The sequence below is a fragment of the Cyprinodon variegatus genome, unplaced genomic scaffold (assembly GCF_000732505.1).
Source record: "Cyprinodon variegatus isolate N-32 unplaced genomic scaffold, C_variegatus-1.0 Scaffold166, whole genome shotgun sequence".
In the NCBI taxonomy this organism is placed as follows: domain Eukaryota; kingdom Metazoa; phylum Chordata; class Actinopteri; order Cyprinodontiformes; family Cyprinodontidae; genus Cyprinodon; species Cyprinodon variegatus.
Genome location: NW_015150619.1, coordinates 751,979 through 770,662, shown reverse-complemented (window position 1 = coordinate 770,662; position 18,684 = coordinate 751,979). Strand labels below are relative to the sequence as shown.

The 18,684-nt window shown below is 37.0% G+C and overlaps 1 protein-coding gene across 1 annotated transcript in view; it reads right to left on the bottom strand.

The window, feature by feature from the left end:
• The window catches only part of arid5b (AT-rich interaction domain 5B), a 111,625-nt gene that overhangs the window by 46,200 nt on the left and 46,741 nt on the right, over window positions 1-18,684 (bottom strand). Inside the window, exon 4 of the mRNA XM_015378207.1 lies at window positions 15,678-15,908. Coding sequence (XP_015233693.1) covers window positions 15,678-15,908 — 231 coding nt within the window. The remainder of the gene's footprint in view (window positions 1-15,677; window positions 15,909-18,684) is intronic.

Sequence of the window (18,684 nt, the reverse complement as noted above, 5' to 3'; positions counted from 1 at the left end):
GCAGACTCCAGCCTCCTTCCTCCGTGGTCGCAAACTAACAATATTGGAAATATATTGGAAATAAATGTATTAAAACAAATTGCTTTTGGATTTCTCACCCTACCAAAGTAGACCATGCCATACCATCCAAACTATTTTAATAAATGTATAAACTAGTTAAAACTACCAAGAAAGAGCTTTCCTATAATGCTTATAGGATAATTAGCATCAGATTTATTAATTTTATTAAGGCAGCTTTAGTTAGGAAACAACTGAGTTAAATGTATGCAAGCTTCATTAATATAACCATTTTTAAACTTCTATCACTTTTGTGCTGTCATATTCTTGTTATTATCTAACATTTATTTCAGTATTTATAAGTATATAGCTGAGAGGTTAAATCATGTTGATGGTGACTTTTGAACATTTGCTCAGGACTGATCTTTGTGAGCCGAGGGTCTGATTGGCTACAGATGATGTCTGTGGCTGATCTCTGATTTAAATTATCATGCAGCTCATATTCTATGAAGTCATGGACTGGATGCGGTTCACTGTAATATAAACTGCCAAATTAATAGATAGGTTCTTACAGCTGATGATTACAATAAACTGTGGATCAGCCAATCTCATGGCAGTAACTGAATGCATTTGGGCATATATACTTGGTGAGAATGGCTGGCTGAAGTTCAAACTGGCTGTTGGAAAGGAGAAGAAAATTAGTTTAACAGCCTTTGAATGTGACATAAATTCAGATAGCAGACAGTTAGGTGTGAGGATCTCAGAAATGGTTGACTTCCTGGGATTATAAAGGGAAAAGAGAAGCTGCATCACTGAAAATGCATAGAGGTTTGTGAATAAGATCCATTAAAATAACTACCCTTTTAACCAACTATTCCTGGAACCATTACCTCTTAGCTAAGTATAGGAAATGATGGCAAAGATTTCCACAGGGTCACCAAAAGTTGGATAGCAAAAGACATGATGAACATTGGTTGGTCCAAGGAGTCTTTCAGATAACCAGGGTCAGGATCAAAAAACAAAAAGAAAAGTAAGAACATGGCTTACATTAATAGTTCAGACTCAAATACTAGCATGGCACACTTTCAACCTCTTGGTCCTGAAGGAAGAATTGTCAAAACGACACAATCCTACTGTACATATATGTCAATGCTGATCATGTCCATCGCTGTATGATCACAGTATAACCATCTTCTGCTGGCTACTATACTTTTAGAAGAGTAGAGCAGTGTTTTATTGCTTCTTGAACATCACAATGAATGCTTGTTGAGCAATCACCATGTTTTAATCTAACAAAGCACCTTTGGCATGTAGGGGAACTAAAGAGCCCCCAACTAAGAAATCAGCAGACGTCTGTGGAGCCATTAAGTCGACGTGGACTAAAATCTCAGGAATGTTTCTGATAACGTTCTGAATCTATGCCATGATGAATCAAGGCACTTCTGAAGGCGAAAAGTTATTTAATGAAGTGGCTGGGATGTAGAGATTATATCAGCCAAAAAAAATGGATACACAACTATACATACGTTACATTCCAGAAAGAAAGACAACCCCCACGCTGGACCATGTTTAAAAAATACTGTGTGCTGTTAATTATGATAATTTGTTAAATTTGAAACCCAGCAGCACTAAAAAAACTCATCCCAATTCAAAGAGAAATCAATTCTCCTCCCCCTCCCTCCCTCTGCATGTTTTTTGGCTCTCTACTGTTTCCCCTCTCCATTTCTCTTTCCTTTCTGTAATAACTATGTGAGCAGCAGCAAATGTAATTACGGAGGGGTGGGGTTTGGAGTGTCGTGTGTGTGTGTGATTGCAGTGCATGCACAACAAAACGCAACATTAAAAAGCTATTATCAGAAAAGGGAACATTTTGGCAGATATATGACTGAGGGCAGCTCCAACCATATGTTTGCAGAGACGGGGACAACAAGTCAGGTAGAAATTATCAATCATCATCAGGAGAAAACAGGCGCTCGGCCTGGCACGCTCCGGCTGCCGCTGCCATGGAGACAACCGCCACGTAGCAGCAAAATGTGTGTTTACCAGGACGTTAAAATACTCATATTTTTATTTAGCACCTACAAAATGAACCCTTTGCATGTGTTAAGTGCTTCTGCCAACAAGAGAAAAATGAAAGAAAAACAAGGAAAACAAAGGAGGATAATAATTAGCAGGTGGATGTGTAGATGGAATAAAGTAATATAAAAGATAATTTTGTCTGTGTGTGCATACATAATGCATTTGCCAGTAATGAGCTCATTTCTACTAACACAGACCCTCCATTCAGTCTGTCGCCATTAATATTCCTCACCCGAGTGAAGAGGACATTCTTCCAAGCCATCAGGACTGTCATTTCCAGCTTTGCGTATTTGTTTCTCCTTTTTTATTTATTTTTTGAATAACCTTTCCTGTTCTCCTACTTTTGCCGCATGCATTCAAATCGATGTACTCCACTTCCCCTGAAGCAGTCGGAGTAGAGTACACAGCTTTAGGCATTTTTCACAGAATCAGACACTAGGAATGTTTCTGGAATGTTTCCAGAGTTTTTTTTCCCTCTTTCAGATAACAATCAATTTCCATGTGACCTTAATCCATTACCCTCCCCAGGATTATTTTCACTTAAAAACAATTTGTGAAAATTGAACACATACGGCAAGCTTTTAAACATGAACGTGTAAACGGAAAGTGGGATGATGCATATGTGCAATATGAATTTTTCCTGCCTTATTAAGGCAACCATCTGGAAACAAAAGAGGGAGAAAAAGACTAGTGTTCTTAATTTGTTATTTGTGCGCCGTTGTGAACGCTGCCCCCGGGGAGCAGCAACATTACTCTTTCATCAGATCAAATGAAGCGAAGCCGTGTCGTTCCAGGAAGAGCCAATTAAACAGTTCAAAGAAGTTTATTATTGCGATGGATTATGAAATCATTCTCATCGGATTCACCAGGAGTGTGTGCATTTGTTCAGGAGGAGGGGAGGGGTTGTGTACTTTTAGCAAACGGCAAAACTCATAAAGGCTGTCGACTCAAGCTCTACTTTGCAAAAATAAATAGGAAATTATGTTACGCACTTTACGAGTTTAATTTAAAGCCAAATGAGCTGAAAACACTCCCTCAAATGCCTGCTTTAAAAAAAAATAAAAACTCCTTTCCTCTCTTTTGTTCTGTCCACCTCATGTGATCGCCTCATGATGTTAGCACTGCTGCCTGTTAAGCACTTATTAACACGCATCACATTTGAGACATGTTTAATCTTAACCCAGTTTCACTCAGGAATGCGGTAACCTATGACCCTGACAAACTGAATAATATCAGCCGGCATTTATCTCTCGCAGAGTGGATAATTCCTCGTAATTATACAAGGAATGAAAGAAAGAATCAACACTTTGGCACTGGCAGCAGTCCAGCAAGCCTTCATGTTTCTGTTTTCCTTTTTTTTTTTCTTTTAAGCATAATAATTCACAATGCTATTTAGCAGCTGGGGTAAAAATAAAGCAGCCACACAATGAGGTAAAACGCTGGCGAGGAGCTTTTAACTGCCTTTGTTCCCGGAGAGGAAATTAAAAAACAAATCCTATTTTGCAAAGAAGCACTAGGAGCACATACACACACACTGTAAGACTGTCCCACATACACAAAAACACACACGCGCCGTTGTTTCTAAGAGTGCCACATGTAAAACAGAGTAACAGTTACATAATGTGGAGGATTTGCTATAAAACGGGATAAACTTCAAACGCTTCCACATCATTTGTACTGACAGACTGCAGCAACAACTCACTGGGACTGTAGCACTAAAAAATTAAATAAATAAAAAATACAGTATTTCAATTTGGCTTTTGGAGGAGGAGGAGGAGGGTGGGGGGGAGAGGAAAGAGGGAGGGAGAGATGAAAGAGAGCAGTGGATAAGCTTCAAGGCTTAGCCTATTCATTACTGGAGGGGAAAAAAAATATCACAGCATCGGCCTATAAATAAATGAATGCCAGGATAAACATGGAGCCCATACATCAATAAAACATATGTATTCTAATAGATCACGCTCTAGTTACACTTGATAGGATTGAGTCAACCAATGAGCCCAATCATAGGGACTTTATCATTTTGAAAAGGTACACAGCACTAAGCCATGGTGATTATAAATAATCACCATTCACTTTATAAAATAGGCCAGTGGTTACTTCTATCTTTTTGTTCAGTATCTCATGTTTATAACCCAATTTAGCAAATTTAAGAAGTTCATTTCCATTTCTATAAAAAAAAAAGCTGCTTTGTTTTTCTTTGGTAACACAAACACAAAATAAGACAAAAGGAACAGATTTGTAAACCATCTGCCAGCAGTGTCACAACGTCGCTTTGGAAAAAAAGAACAAAAATCAATCACAGCCTTCATATAATCCTCCCTGCGCTACAACCATTGTGTTGGAGGACTTTTGACGTCACGTAAAGTTACACAAGCTCTTTTCAGGAAAACAAGCTGCAGCAGGCCCCTACCTGCAGAAGCACTAAGCAACGAGTCGAGAGAAAAAGGGGCTGCATTCAGGAGGTGTCTCTAACGCCACACTCCCTGCCTTGTAAACAGCGTTTACTGTTATACGGGCGACTCAGACAGGCCCCGTCCAGGTCGCAACTTGACGTCCGGTAAAGTTTAACACTGACATTCATGACTCCTATTACATGCCAGTATAATTTTTCAAAAAACGTTCTATTATCTAGGCCATGGTTGATTTAAATCACAACTCATGGACATTTGTTCTCTAATATTAGACAGATTTATTATAGAAATACACACTGAAGCATTCAGAAAGAGGTCTTTAAAAAGAAAATAATTTTAAAGTCTCAAATCACATCTGAAACAGTGTTTCATCATTCAGCAAAAGTGCAAATTTCACATACCGTTCTCTGCTTTTATTTGCAAATCTAATAATAGCCTTGAACAACAGGTAGAAATAGCTCAGCTGGCGTATCGTCTGTGTGCTGTAATTAATGTTTGACATCTCGTGGCACTGAAGTGGCATGCAGGAGCCAGTCTGACATCATTCTTCAGTGATTAATTTAAAGACACCTCAAAGACATCTTTGTTTGAATATCTCAAAACTACTTAACATTAAGCTGAGAAAAAAAATAAAAAAATTAAAACTTGGGAAAAAAAACAACAAAACAATAGACTATTAAAAATGATTTCAAGGACTTCCTGTTTGGCAGACGGCTCTAAAGAACCTGGATGTTGGTGCTTTAATAAATTCAGCCACAGGGGGAAGCCGTCACTACTCACAGCTGCAATAACATGTGATGACAGCATGACAATAAAATGGTGACTGAACGATTCACTGTGTTAGATCACCTGCTTGAAGTTGATGCTTGTTACCATTTGAAATTGATTTGCATACAGGAGTGAAAAGACAAAGAGTGAATGAAAGGATGGAGCGGCTTACCAGTTTTACAATACAGTTCATATATTTAACCCCCAAGTCATTATAAATACGTCTGCTGAAGACTTTTTTTTACTTTCTTTTAATGTTTTTTTTCACATTTCTGCCTTTAGAGTTGATCTGTTTTAAAAAAACAATCATTCTTACTATTACTATTGTTGTTATTTTACTATCAATATTCAAACTAATTATGAATCTGTCAATAATTTTTTTCGATTAATCGATTAATAATTGGATATCCAAAGGTTCCTTAAAGAAGACTTTTTACTAAATTCAACCAGGTGAAACTCAAACTTTTCCCCTTGAGGAGTTCTGGATAGAGCATATTGACAGAGATTTTTTTTTTAATCTTGAATGCAAAATGTTTATATATATTTTTACAATTTTGGTATAATTACTGCTCTAAATGGCTCGCTCTGTCAGCTAAAGACATGTTTTATATTCTCTATACTCAAGTTAATGATTAATCAATGAATAAATTAGTTGTATTCATGATAATGGTATTTGTACTTTCATTTTTTTTTATATAGACACATGCTAAATTTGGCAGTGGCATTTAAGTACATTACTTAAAATTAACTTAAGTAATAATAATGATAAAAAATAAGGAAACTGTGATATTTTTGCCATTCTGATTCATATACAGTCAAAAAGTATTAAAAGAAGATGTTATCTGGTTAATTATTTTGGCTATATGCTCCTGTAGCCAACCTTAATCTCCTAAAAAAGAAAAAGTGACCATTTAATTCCCCAAAAAATCACAGACAGCACTATTTATCTTGCTAGCAAACAAAACCCTGTAGGAGCTTTCTGTCAATCAGCTAAGCTGCAGTACCCAACTACAGGATTGGGAAGGGGGATCGCAAGTCTTTGCTCCCCACAGCCAGGATACCTCTTGCTTTTAAATCATATCAATAATATAACCCATAAAATATCTCTTTAAAGATCCTCCTCAGTTTTAAAATGTCACGATACTTTGATTCTAGTGACCGGCTCAAAGCTCAAAATATTAATTACTATCTCGGATTACATTTATATGATATTGACATAAAGATAAAGAATTCAACCTGTTATTAGAGGGCTGTCTTGATGGAAATGTACTAATTATCCGAGGTAAACATAATAAGCTATAATCATTTTTTCTGGCCTCATAAACTACAGTATTTCAACACATTATCTTGTGTAAATCTATGCGTTGGGCAATTTATTCCCTATTTGTCGACTTCCATTGATCATTGCTGGAGGAAACCTTTGCACAGGTCCCTGAAACGCTGCTTGCCTCTAATGAGATGCTCACTCTATCTATTAGTGCTGTTTGCTAAAAATAGATAAGAACCACCATAAAGCAATAGGTCCAGAGCTAGAGAGTTGGTGATGATGTAACGTGGATAAACAGAATGATTTTGCTTTTTTCTACCCGGCAGCCATGCTAATGTTCCTGAAGCCAAGTGCTTTTATTTAAAACAGCACTGTGGCATTGATTCTGCCTCCGCACACCAGGTACATCAGGGCAATGAGGGATAGTGAAAGGGAACAGGGCCTTTTTTTCCCTGTTTGTCTGTTTTGTTGAGGAACTGAAAATGCACAACATTAAAAGCTATTTTAATGTGATCTTAGAGCAGATGATCAGTTTGTGTATACGTCCTGATTACAAAATGTAACCACACAGCCACAGCATGTGCTCTTCTCTCCTCTAAAAATCCCCTTCTATACCCTCTGCACTGCACAACATATGGACAATGAAATATTCATGGGCTGTTGGTTAACACAAATCTGCACAGGAGATGAGAAAACATGGGCTTAGCAAGCAATTTGCCTATTGCATTAACAGACGGGCCTGTCATGAGACAATACTGGCATATGCATATTTCCTCTAATCAGATTTCTTGTTTAAAGAGCACTGGGGGAAAGTGGTTAGACTTGTGGAAACAATGACCTCATGCTGTATGATGATCTGGTGACCCAACCCTATCAAGCTGGTAAGATATTATCTCCACGAGGAGGCTTGAAATTTTAACACGTTTGACGCTTTCATATTTTTCTTTTCCTCATTTTTTCCCCTCTCTGAGACACATTTAAGTATCAGTTTCAGTCAGATGACACAGACGAGCATTTAATCTTTCTTTAACACCCTCACAGATACACATACAGCTGAACCAAATCAAGCCACAGATGTGCAAAAGCATGCATGGTAAACAAGGCAGCATAAAAATAGGCTGTGAATTTCTGTTTGCAAAAGGAACACATTCATATAATTAAGACGCTTTCATTACTCTTCTCTTTTTAATCAAGAAGATCACTGCACTGTACTACAACTGTTTAAAAGTTGCTGTTCGCATTGCTGATACAAGCTTATTTCCAAAATATGTGCAATTTTTCCACTACTGTATGTCAGACTCACCACCGGTAAGTGAAAATGGGGACGAGCACGTAAACATATAACCAGAATGATTGACAATTAGTAGGACAACTGACTGTGAAGTGAGAGGCACCCATATTAGCGGCTAAATGCCGCTAATATGGGATTTAAGACTACAGTATAACATGTTGGGAATTCAACAGAACAGTCCAGATTTCAGGAATATCATTAGTCACCATCAACAGACATTGGACGGGTTGGGCTCAAATGCAATGACAGTAATTGGACTTCAGTCAAGCAAATGTTATAGGTGATGATTATTAAAACTACAAATACAAAACTGAGTTGTGTATTCTTAATGAGTGATCTGTTGCTTTTAAATACAAATACTTTAAGATCACAACTTCTAACATTGTAGAAGGCTGTTTGTGATGTCTTGTGGAAGATACTGCAAAACAATACCTCATCTTTTAAGACTGTGGCTTTGTTTTATTTTATATCAGATGTTTAGATTACAGATCCATTCTTGCATACCTTACAAAAGCCTCCAGTATCTCCAAAAATTAATTTTATTGAACTAAACTGGCTATCTAGTGGAGATACTCCATATCTACCTTTCATTTTCATTTTGTAACTATAATATTACGGGAATAAAACAGCCCCAGTATTACCTTACAAGATGTTGGAACCTATATTATCCAATCTTTTGACCATCCTAATACCAATATAATCAGCATCACAGACTAAACATGCTGTGTATTCTGCTCATGAGAAGCTTTTTGAAGGAATCTGGACAACTGGAATAAAAATATCCAAGAGAAAAAAAAATAAATACAAATTTTTGCAGTAGAAATGCTGAGCTCACCACTGTATGCTGAAAGCTTGAAACTGAAGGTAAAACTGTAATAAGAACTTCGATTCTAATTTATCTGGCTGATGATTAAAAAATAGCTTGGATGCACTCATAAAGCATCCTGTCATTCTAAATATAACATTTGATTGCTAAACATGAAAAATAAGAATAAAGTAAAAATTGTTGCTTCAGAAGTTACACACCCTGTGCTGATGCAGCATGAAACTGTGGATTCAAATGCATACAAACAAATGAAATGGAGAAATGAAGGTGGATCGAAGGTGACACAAAGGGTGAAACAGGGCTTTATGTTCTTTGAAGTGCTATTCATTTCCATGTCCATAGTTAAACAGGTTTTTTATTGCTCCAGTGCACATACCGATATTTCCCTTCATGCAGCTTTATGTGGAACAAAATACAAACAAAACATCAATACCAAAGTTCATAAAAAAAAAGCTTTCTCCAATGCTGCATTGGTATTTTTGAGATTATACTTTTTCAAAACTGTTAGTCCCCTTTTAAACAAGGCGCCAGTACCAACTAATCTCTCTCTTTATACCAACTGAAAGTATCATCAGAGTTGGGAATGTTTACTGTTTATAACTTTCCTCAGAGACCAAGCTTCTCAATTCTGAGCTAAGTTTTAAGAACATGTGAGAACAGAGTTAGAGCAAAAGGAGGAGGGCTCACTTTGCCTCCAACATGATTACCTCAGTCACTTTGAAAGCACTGTTATTTTAAACTGTATGCACAAGCAGTATTAGGTTTCTGGCAGCATGGAGGTGAAGCCAGGGAATCAGAAAAAAAAATATATATATATATAAAAATCCCACTTAACAGCTTGTTTAAATTTAAAGTCATCGGCTTCATGTTTAAAAGCGCTTGGCTGCGTTTACATACGTTTCAGGCATTTCTTTGTGGCCGAAGTCCCCCTGCCAAATTAATGTGAGTAATACTCAACACGCAGCTTTTAACAAAAAATGGATGTTGTGATCATTCAGTCATTCAGCACTGCGAGGCTCTGGCCCACTCTAAACTATTCCTGGCTTTTATCACTGCAGAGCGCCTCAGTAATGCCAATATTATTACAGTGCAGTATGTCACACCTTTGTTATTCTTAGGTTTATATAAGAGATAGATTTCCATTCCGCTTGTCAGCGAGAATGCAATAAGTGAAAAACTATTTGTACCCATGCTGTGTAAAAAACACAATTTATACATCTCTCATTAGGCGTTTCGCATCGCTGTAATATTACATTCCTGCTGGCAAAGAAAAGAAATCGAGGACACGAAGTAGCAAGGGTATAATCAATCCACGTTTGGCAGAGAATGTGTGATAATTATAAACAAAAACTGTGTCATTCCCTGTGAGGAAAGCAACTGCTGGGTGGGGTGGGGGAATGGGGGGGGGTGCTGAACATGAATATGGATCACAGGACTTGATTCAAAAGCAGTTGCTTTCAAAGTTTGTTCAAAGGAAAGGACGCCAGTGACACCAGAGGTTTACAATAAAACAAACACAAGAAGTCATAAAGAGACGAGAGGCCGGCAAGGCAGCCCTGAACGACCTCCACTGATTTCAGCCTCGCAGGGCTGCTGTGTCAAGAAAAAAACAGATTTCACAACTAGGCTCTTAATCTTTCGGCTAAGTTTTTCACAATACTGAACACTGGGCCTGCTGACACTCTGAAATACTCCTTTTTATATCTGATCCTCCTTTTCTGGAACCCCTACGGTAACCCGACACACTTATAACTTAGTCTGGAGAAGAAAAATGACCATTACAGCTGCCAGCACAGATCTGACTGAATCCAAAAGGTCATAATAACTACAAAAAGAGCATTAAATCAGATCCTACACTTTTCTTCCCTTAACATATTTAAACTATTTTTAATTTCAAGTCACATTTAATGTTTCAGGCATCAAAATCTTAATTCCAGTCAAAAATAAGCAATTAGAAAAATGCAGCTCTATTTTATTTATCATCTATTTTAACAAGGACTTTGAAACCCCCTTAGATAAAAAAAAAAACAAACAAGCTTCTGCCTCCCATGTTAAGAATGATCTTTGATTATTCATGTATTATGTTCATCACTAGTCACACCCTGCCTGATCTGTAAAATCAATAAATCACTTAACTGGAACCTGACCTGCAGCACGAAGTAGGCTAAAAGGTACCATAAAGAACACATCTTGCCCCTAATTAAAGACTTTCACTAACAGATTAATGTAACCATGTTTTGGACATCAATTAATTTATAAAGAGTTAATAAGCCTCTCTGTTTGTAACCCCTGAAAACCACAGTGAGAGGAATGATTCAGAAATGGAGCCACTCTGGATCAGTGGTAAAATCTTCAACGAGAGGCCAGTTACTCAGTAAGAAATAGAAATGTTCATCAACCAAGCCTTTACTTCATACTGGTACATTGGTCATTTTGTAAAGCATTAATAAAAATGTTTTATTACCATGGTATCTTCTCATAATGCTGAGAGTTATTTTATTTTAAATAAAAGAAGGACACCATGCTGTCTCCTCTGCGCTTTAAAGGTGTAAGCAGTGTTGGAGCAGGTCTACTGTTTCTCAGGGTGCCCACAGGCAATTGAAGTTTCTAAATGTTAAATATATTTAAGTACAGCTAAGGCACAAAGCGGATAAGATCTATGTTTGTAATTTGCCATTTACAAAATAAAAGTCAAAGCACAACTCTGCATATGTCCGCTGGTGAATGTGGCAATGAATGGCTGAATAAATCTCTTTAAAACAGAGAAGCAAAGGAAAGTACTGTACATGTACAGGCCATTTACTATTACACCATATGAATATAATATGTATTGTTGATTGTCCACATAGTGGCCTCAATTCCTTAAATATATTATTGATTTTCTATTTTAAAATTATATAATGAATCCCTTTATATCTAAATTTAAGTCTAGAAAATAATCTTCCAGCCTTATTGCTTGTTCTTTCAGTCATCATCTATCCTGCTCTATTTTGATCATACGTTCTTCCTCTAGTTGGATTGATTGCAACCCTTTTAATCACATGGCACCAGGGTTGGAAAATAACTAATTATATTTATGACCTTAACATTTTTGAAATACATGCTAAATAATATTCAAACAACAAATGTAAAGAACATTAGTCTCATCTGTTGCTTGTCATTATAAATTATATTGATTGAAGCTGAAAAACAGTGGGTTAGGATTTTACTTTAGAAAGTGCTTTCTAAAAATGTGTGATGTAAAAGGATGATGAGTATATTGGATGATGGGATGAAGATCTAAATCACTAGATAGAGAGGAGAAAAAAACACAGTAATGGAAGAGGATGCAGAGGGTTTAATCCAGAGAAGGATGCTGGAATAGGAGAAACAATCAGCCTCAGAGAACCATAAAGACAGCAGCTACACATAATACCTCCAAAAAGTGTTTCATGTTATAGTAATGTAGCCTTAGGAAATAGGTTTTTCTGCTCCATAAAAAATAAATAAAAGTGCTTCTTTAATTATTGACTGACCTTTTACCTCCCAAGTACCTCCTAATTGATGATGCAAGGTACCCAAGAAGTTCAGATCTGAATGGCTCAAAAAATGTAAAATTGAAGTTTTGGAGGGCCTATATAAAGTCCAGATCTAAATAAGACTGAGATTCTGATCTCAAACTGCTTCTTCATGCCAATAAAACTCAGCAAAGTAGAGTTTACCAGTTTAGATCAGTTTAACACACTTACTGGATAGCTTATTTTCCCATCAACAAGTTAAATCAGGATTTGCAAGCTGTGTTTAATGTTTACTGTGATTATCCTTTCCTGATGTCATAATTAGCCTGATGAAAATTACATCCATTGCATAAATAAAAACAAAAGCAGAAGAAAACACTTTTAAAACACTGTAGCTTTAAATATTTCACACTTAGATGGTGTTGCTTCTAGAAGTGGCGTTTATTCTAATAAAAGCGGATTTAGCTGTTTTTTTTAATAGAGGCTTTAAATAGCAAGATAACTGCTCAGTAGCTGTATCTGTCTCTAAGTGCGGATGTGTAAACATTCATGTGTGTTTGTGCCTTTAAGTAAGACGCCCCCGAGGCCTTTTTCACCTGCCAGAGTGATGTAAATTACTTAGCTCTGCTGTTTTAAAACAAATCACAATCAAGTCTCTGAGCAGCAATTCCAGCAGAAATAAAAAGCCTGCCCAGAGCCGAATAAACCTTCATGTGCAGAACATTAGAGATCCTGGCTGCTTCAGCAAGGAGAAAAAGCAGAATTCCCTTCGGCTATGAAAATAAACCTTTAGCTTAAATGTGACTCACGGAGGAATGGCATCATTGAGCCAAGCGAATGAGCAACAGCAGCCACAGGATGTTAGCGTTGCTATTCATAACATATTTTCCTATGCCTAAAAACCGTTTTCCTCTCTGGTCTCACCTCTGCAGCACTCTTAGAATGCAATTACCTTGTGGCAAATTTACAGGAAAAAGAAAAACAATGACTTTTGACCAGAGGAGCCATTACATTGAATGTCACAATGATGCCTGCTGAGTTACCAAGCACAGGAAATATACAGAAAGAGAGAGAGAGAGATGAGTCACAATAGTCCTTTGTTTTAACTGGGGATTAATAAAAAAGTGTAGATTCTAGCGCAGAGGATAAACACGTTCCAGCTCTTAACCACTCCTCAGCGGAGCCACAAAATGCTTTTCAAAGGTGTGACTGAGGAGTTCGTTCCAGCAGCATTTGCTGGTGTTCGTAAACAGAAACAGCTCTCTGGAATAATAATAATAAAAAAAATAATTAAGAAAATATGTTGAAACTTCTTTGGGTCCAAATTATCAAAACACTGAAAGATCATAAACATGTTTTACTTTAATTTATTTGGCAAAAAGGACCAGCAGAATTAATCAAGACAGAAATCACAAAAATGTAAAACCTCCATTACCAAGCTGTTTTCATAACTAAGTGTTTCTAGGCTATTTTCCATTTTACTGTAAAATATGGATGTAGGGAGACAGTTTTGAAACAAATGTTCCACAGAAACAGATTAAACTGCTAAAATAAAACTTTTTTTCCCCACTGCTTACATTTTCCTTAATAAATACTCTTGGTTAGGCTGCAGATATTGAATGTGACAATATGGATGGACGCATTTCAAAGTAGGCAAAGGGGGATTTTTTCCCTTTACCTACCTCTGAACCAGAAAACAATTTTATACATATTTATAGTTAAAATCATGGGTTCTAATAGACTGAAAAAAGCCCAGTGAGGAAATGAGAAGAGCAGACATTCAACCTAAGCAAGTCTATTTACATAATGCTTCTGCTTTTCTTTTTTTTTTCCTACTTTAATGATGCTCCAAACTCTAAAGAAAGTAAATACAATTTAGATTTTAGGGCTGCATGACTTAAGGGAGGCATAACACTAGTTTTATTTTAAAAACAATATAACAGACAATATTTTCCTCATCCCTCTCCATCAGCTTAGCGTATCAGCATCAGAAGTGAGCTTTAGGGTGATAAAGAGTTAGCTTGCTTGGCCACAAACACCAGTCAGTCACAAGAATCTGACCAACATGACCTGGCCAGGGTGCCAATAGCATCACCTGCATTGGGTTGCTCATTCTGCTCGTTCTCTCAGAACCATAAACTACTTAGCAATTTGAACTGCAGTGAGTTATCTGTTGGATCAGACCAAATGGGTCAGTTTTCCATGCCCACTTACACCACTGAGCCTCGGTTTAACCACTGCAGCTTACTCTGACCACTTTTGACAGATACGGTACTGGCTGCTGCAAGTGGTGGCTTTACAATCGGCTCACGTGGCCAGCTGTCTGGTAATTTATCTTAGCTACTTGCATTTCATCCTATCCCAGAATCTCATAATTTCCTTCATGTTAAATAATCTGGGGAGACCACTACAGAACAGGGACACCCCAAAACATCCGCAGTCCAAGATATGCTCTGACTTCTTCATTGGTCACAATGTGAACTTCTCAAACTCATAAAAAATCCTCTGATACTTTATAAATTCCCCCACTAACTCTGAGAAAGAAAAAAAAAGCGTACTCATTGCCACGTGTATCTCATTCACTAATGGGTGCCATTATGAAGAGATAATACCTGCCATTCACCTTACCTGTCAACGAGTTATAATGTTATTTTAGATTGGTGTGCATTATTGGCATGCACACTTGACTTTAAGGCTCTACAATAGAGAACCAGTTTGATGGTGTAAAAAAGCAGTTGTGAGCAGGGTGTTATTATCACGCCAACAGCTTCAACAACATCTTAAGTTTTGCTGTTTTATCAGATAAGAAGCTGGAGAAGGAAATACATTTTTCAAGAACTAATTGTTTTATATGGATCTTTTTTCTTAAAACACAGTTGCTTAAAGTTGATTCTTCAATATGGCTTCAATTACTTTAAGGTTTTTGTCAAAACTTTCTATTAAAAAAAAATCCAAAATTTACTCCTTATAGCGGCTTTTTTAGTCTCAAATAGCCTGTCTGAGGAATGAAAAACTTCTATAATGGTCGGATGAGTTCACTTTTTTCCAACTTAACACCCGACTGGTGTATTTGTAAACAACACTCAGCCACAGTCAGAGAGTGACTCAAACACTGAGAGAATTTAAAGCACTTCCTTTCATAATCGTACCAGAGAGATGAAAAAAATCCCCTGTTCAAAAGCTACAGATATGTTATTTTTGCTTGTCCTTTTATAGACTGTTTTTATTTGCAAGAAAGGGGTTTTTAATTTTATGATTTTTTTGTTGTTGCCAGGTACCACATACTGAGACAATAGTCTCCCCAAGTGTTTATTTTGTTTTGCTAAAGCAGAATCAGTATGGTTATAGGTAATTACAACTGAAAGTTGGATGCCAAGATCGTGTTGAGAATGAGTTTTAGGAGCATTAAAGTGTATTGCTGCAAAAGATCAAGAAGGAAATAATCCTAATGTTTCAGAAATCAAGACAGGCAATGTTTTAAATATAGCTACTTCCATGAATGTCATGCTTCAACGTCTTTGCCAGCTGCCAAACTCACCAAACTCGTCACAGATGCTCTCGTTTTGAAGAAGGGTCGGATGCTCAAAGGTGTCACGGCAGTACAGGATCCTTGTGCTTCCGCCCAGCGCAGCGATGCCGCCCAGAGCCAGCACCGTGTGGTCTATGAGCAGCGAGGACGGCTGCTCTCTGAGCCGAGCCAATACGGATCGGTAGCGACAGTACTGGGGGTAACTGAGGACTAAAACCTTCCGTCCATCCTCTTCTTGGCCTGAATAACACAGAAAAAAACACCAAAAATTATCAAAACGTCTGCAGTGTTCCAAAATATAGTTCACTCTGTCAGTCAGTTTGTATTTGTAGACCAGTACTTATGTCCGATATCAATATCTGATATCGATCCGATATTAGCCAGAAAAACTAAAACTTTCTGTCACCCTTTGGTAATATCTCAAGGGTTACTTGTTCTCATTATTAATCGTTATTGATTGATCTTCTCTGTTTTAGTAATATCACTTGTTCAAGCCATTTCTAACATTCTAAAGTGCAAATTAAGAAAATTAAAAGCATGTGTAACAGGTGCTAATATCGTATCGGGTCAATTCTCAAGGATGCAATATAGGTATCGTATTAGAAATGAAAGAGCTGTATTGTGAGACCCTTAACACCAAGTGCTCAACAGGGGTTAAAAACAGAGCCACAGTAAAAAAAAACAAAAAAAAAAAACACACAGAATAAGTAAAAAGAAAAATTAAAAAGAAAGAAAATGTCAGTAAATTGCAGGAGTTGAAGCCTAGTGGTTAGGACATAAAGCTTGGAATCCTGAGGTTCTGAGTTGGAGTCCAACCCCCACAGACTGCCACTCTGGGTCTCTGAGCAAGACCCTTAAACCAACACTGCTCCCCGGGCACCGCACAATGGCAGCCCACTGCCATAACTTGATTTGTTATTATTCTTAATATTATATTATTCTTATACATTTTTTTTAAGGTCCATATTTTTGGGTCCATTTTTTATATAATCTTTTTGCCGCTGTAAACACCAGAATTTCCCCATTGTGGGACAAAAAAAGAGATTTTCTATTCTATTCTATACTAATTAAACAGAAAAATACAAGAATTTATGTATTCATGGTTAATTTTTAAGTAGTGACCAGGTAAACCTTTGAAAACAGTTAACTTTTGAGGGAAAAACTAAACTTAATAATGAATAATAAAGTGACTGACAGAGCTTTCAAAAACAAAAAAAACAAAAAATCTTTAAATACCATTAAAGCACCTTAAAGGTTAATATATGCAATGGGAATGTGCAGCAGGGAAACAGGAAACACATAGCTTTAACTGTTCCAGTAAGATTTGTAGAGAACAGCACTTAATTTTACAGGACACATTTATTCCTCCATCTCTCTTTAGCTTTTATGGCTCCAGTCGCCCTTATGGATCAGTAGTTGGCTACTGCTACTTCCCAGCAGATCCACTGCTGTATGGCTGCCAGTCTGACCTCCTATGAACGTAATGATTGGAACTTTTATTCAGGACTCAAACAGATTTATAGCCCAAAACAAAAAACAAAAAAACTTTCAGCAATTTCTGGAAAGTTTGGTCTATTTTCTGTGTGGGCCCATGATGCTCCTATACTTTATTTCTAAAAACCTTATCGTCTTATTTAACACTCACTACTATTTAGACTCATGTTAAGGAAGTGAGATGCTTTTACGCTGTTTCATTGTGACTTTAAATAACTTTCGAGAGTTTCACTTCCTTTCCTTTTATTCTCAAAGAACACCTCTTTTTTAATGTGTGCCAGCAAACAGCAAGCTGTATTTTATTGTCTAGGTGCGTGTTAGAAACGTTGGATGTCATGCATGGCTTTCTGGGAGGAATGTGAAAACAGCTCAAAGAAGCGTTGCTATTTTGCTCGACCAGTTTTGTAACGAGATGGTGGGAAATCCTTAGAGCAGTTTAGATTGGGCAGGTGTGATGGGCATGTGAAAAGGGGGTTGTTTTTGTTGCTAACTGATCGACCATATTAAAAGCAAACACCGAATGTACATTATTCTTTTATATCTAGCTCTATAATCAACACTCACTGTTTATTTCAGGCTGTTGTGCTTCTGTTAAACTCAGTCAACCTCCAACTCTGTTATTGGTTAGCAATTAAACTAATATCCAGCTGACACGTGTATTTGACTAATAAATAATCGGGTGTAACAACTTACTGGCAAAGCTGTCAATGTTAATTTGACCACCCTCGGGACAGGAAGCACAATCAACGTGATAAACGTTCATAAAAGTTAAGAGAATAATCCGTTGGACAATTAAACGGTTAATGTTATACTAGAGGCACAAATACAAAGTCACAATGACAGATCTAAAATGGAGCGTAGGTGAATCAATCTGGCGGTGTTAGGTTGCTGAAATGTCCTAAAAAGGATTAAATGGGAATAGCAGCTGAGCCTGACGGGGAGAAATGTTACATTTTTAAGGTATTTGGCCATAAACCCGAGCACAGAGACGAAGGGATCACGACAGTTTTCACAGCCCGTCCCCAGGGAGGCATAATTGCGTGTGTAAAATTTGCGAGCAATCCATCAAAATAGCTGTTTAGATATTTCAGTCTGGGCCAAAATGGTGGTCCGTCTGACTGGCTGCCATCGCCTGCCAAATAAAAATACCATGAATTTAAAGACTTGCAACTGGGAGTTTATTATTCAACATTGAAGAGATAAAGGCATGACATAGAGATGTCCCATGTTGCAACAGGAAAGTCGTGATGCATAATACAGAAGAAACATGCAGATAAACTGCTTTGGTTATTCTATTCATATCATAGTGATGAGATTTTCACTCAGAAAATCATAACTTTAATACTTTCATGTAAAACTAAAAGGAAGTTGGATTTTTAAGGTTTAGTTTTTTTTTATTAAACTTTGTTTTTTTTTTTATTATACACTAGAAAATGGCACTAAAATTGAATGAACAATAGAAATTAAATGTGACGCAAGATTTTCTGGCATCAACAAATGGTTAAGCAACCCATTTTTTGGC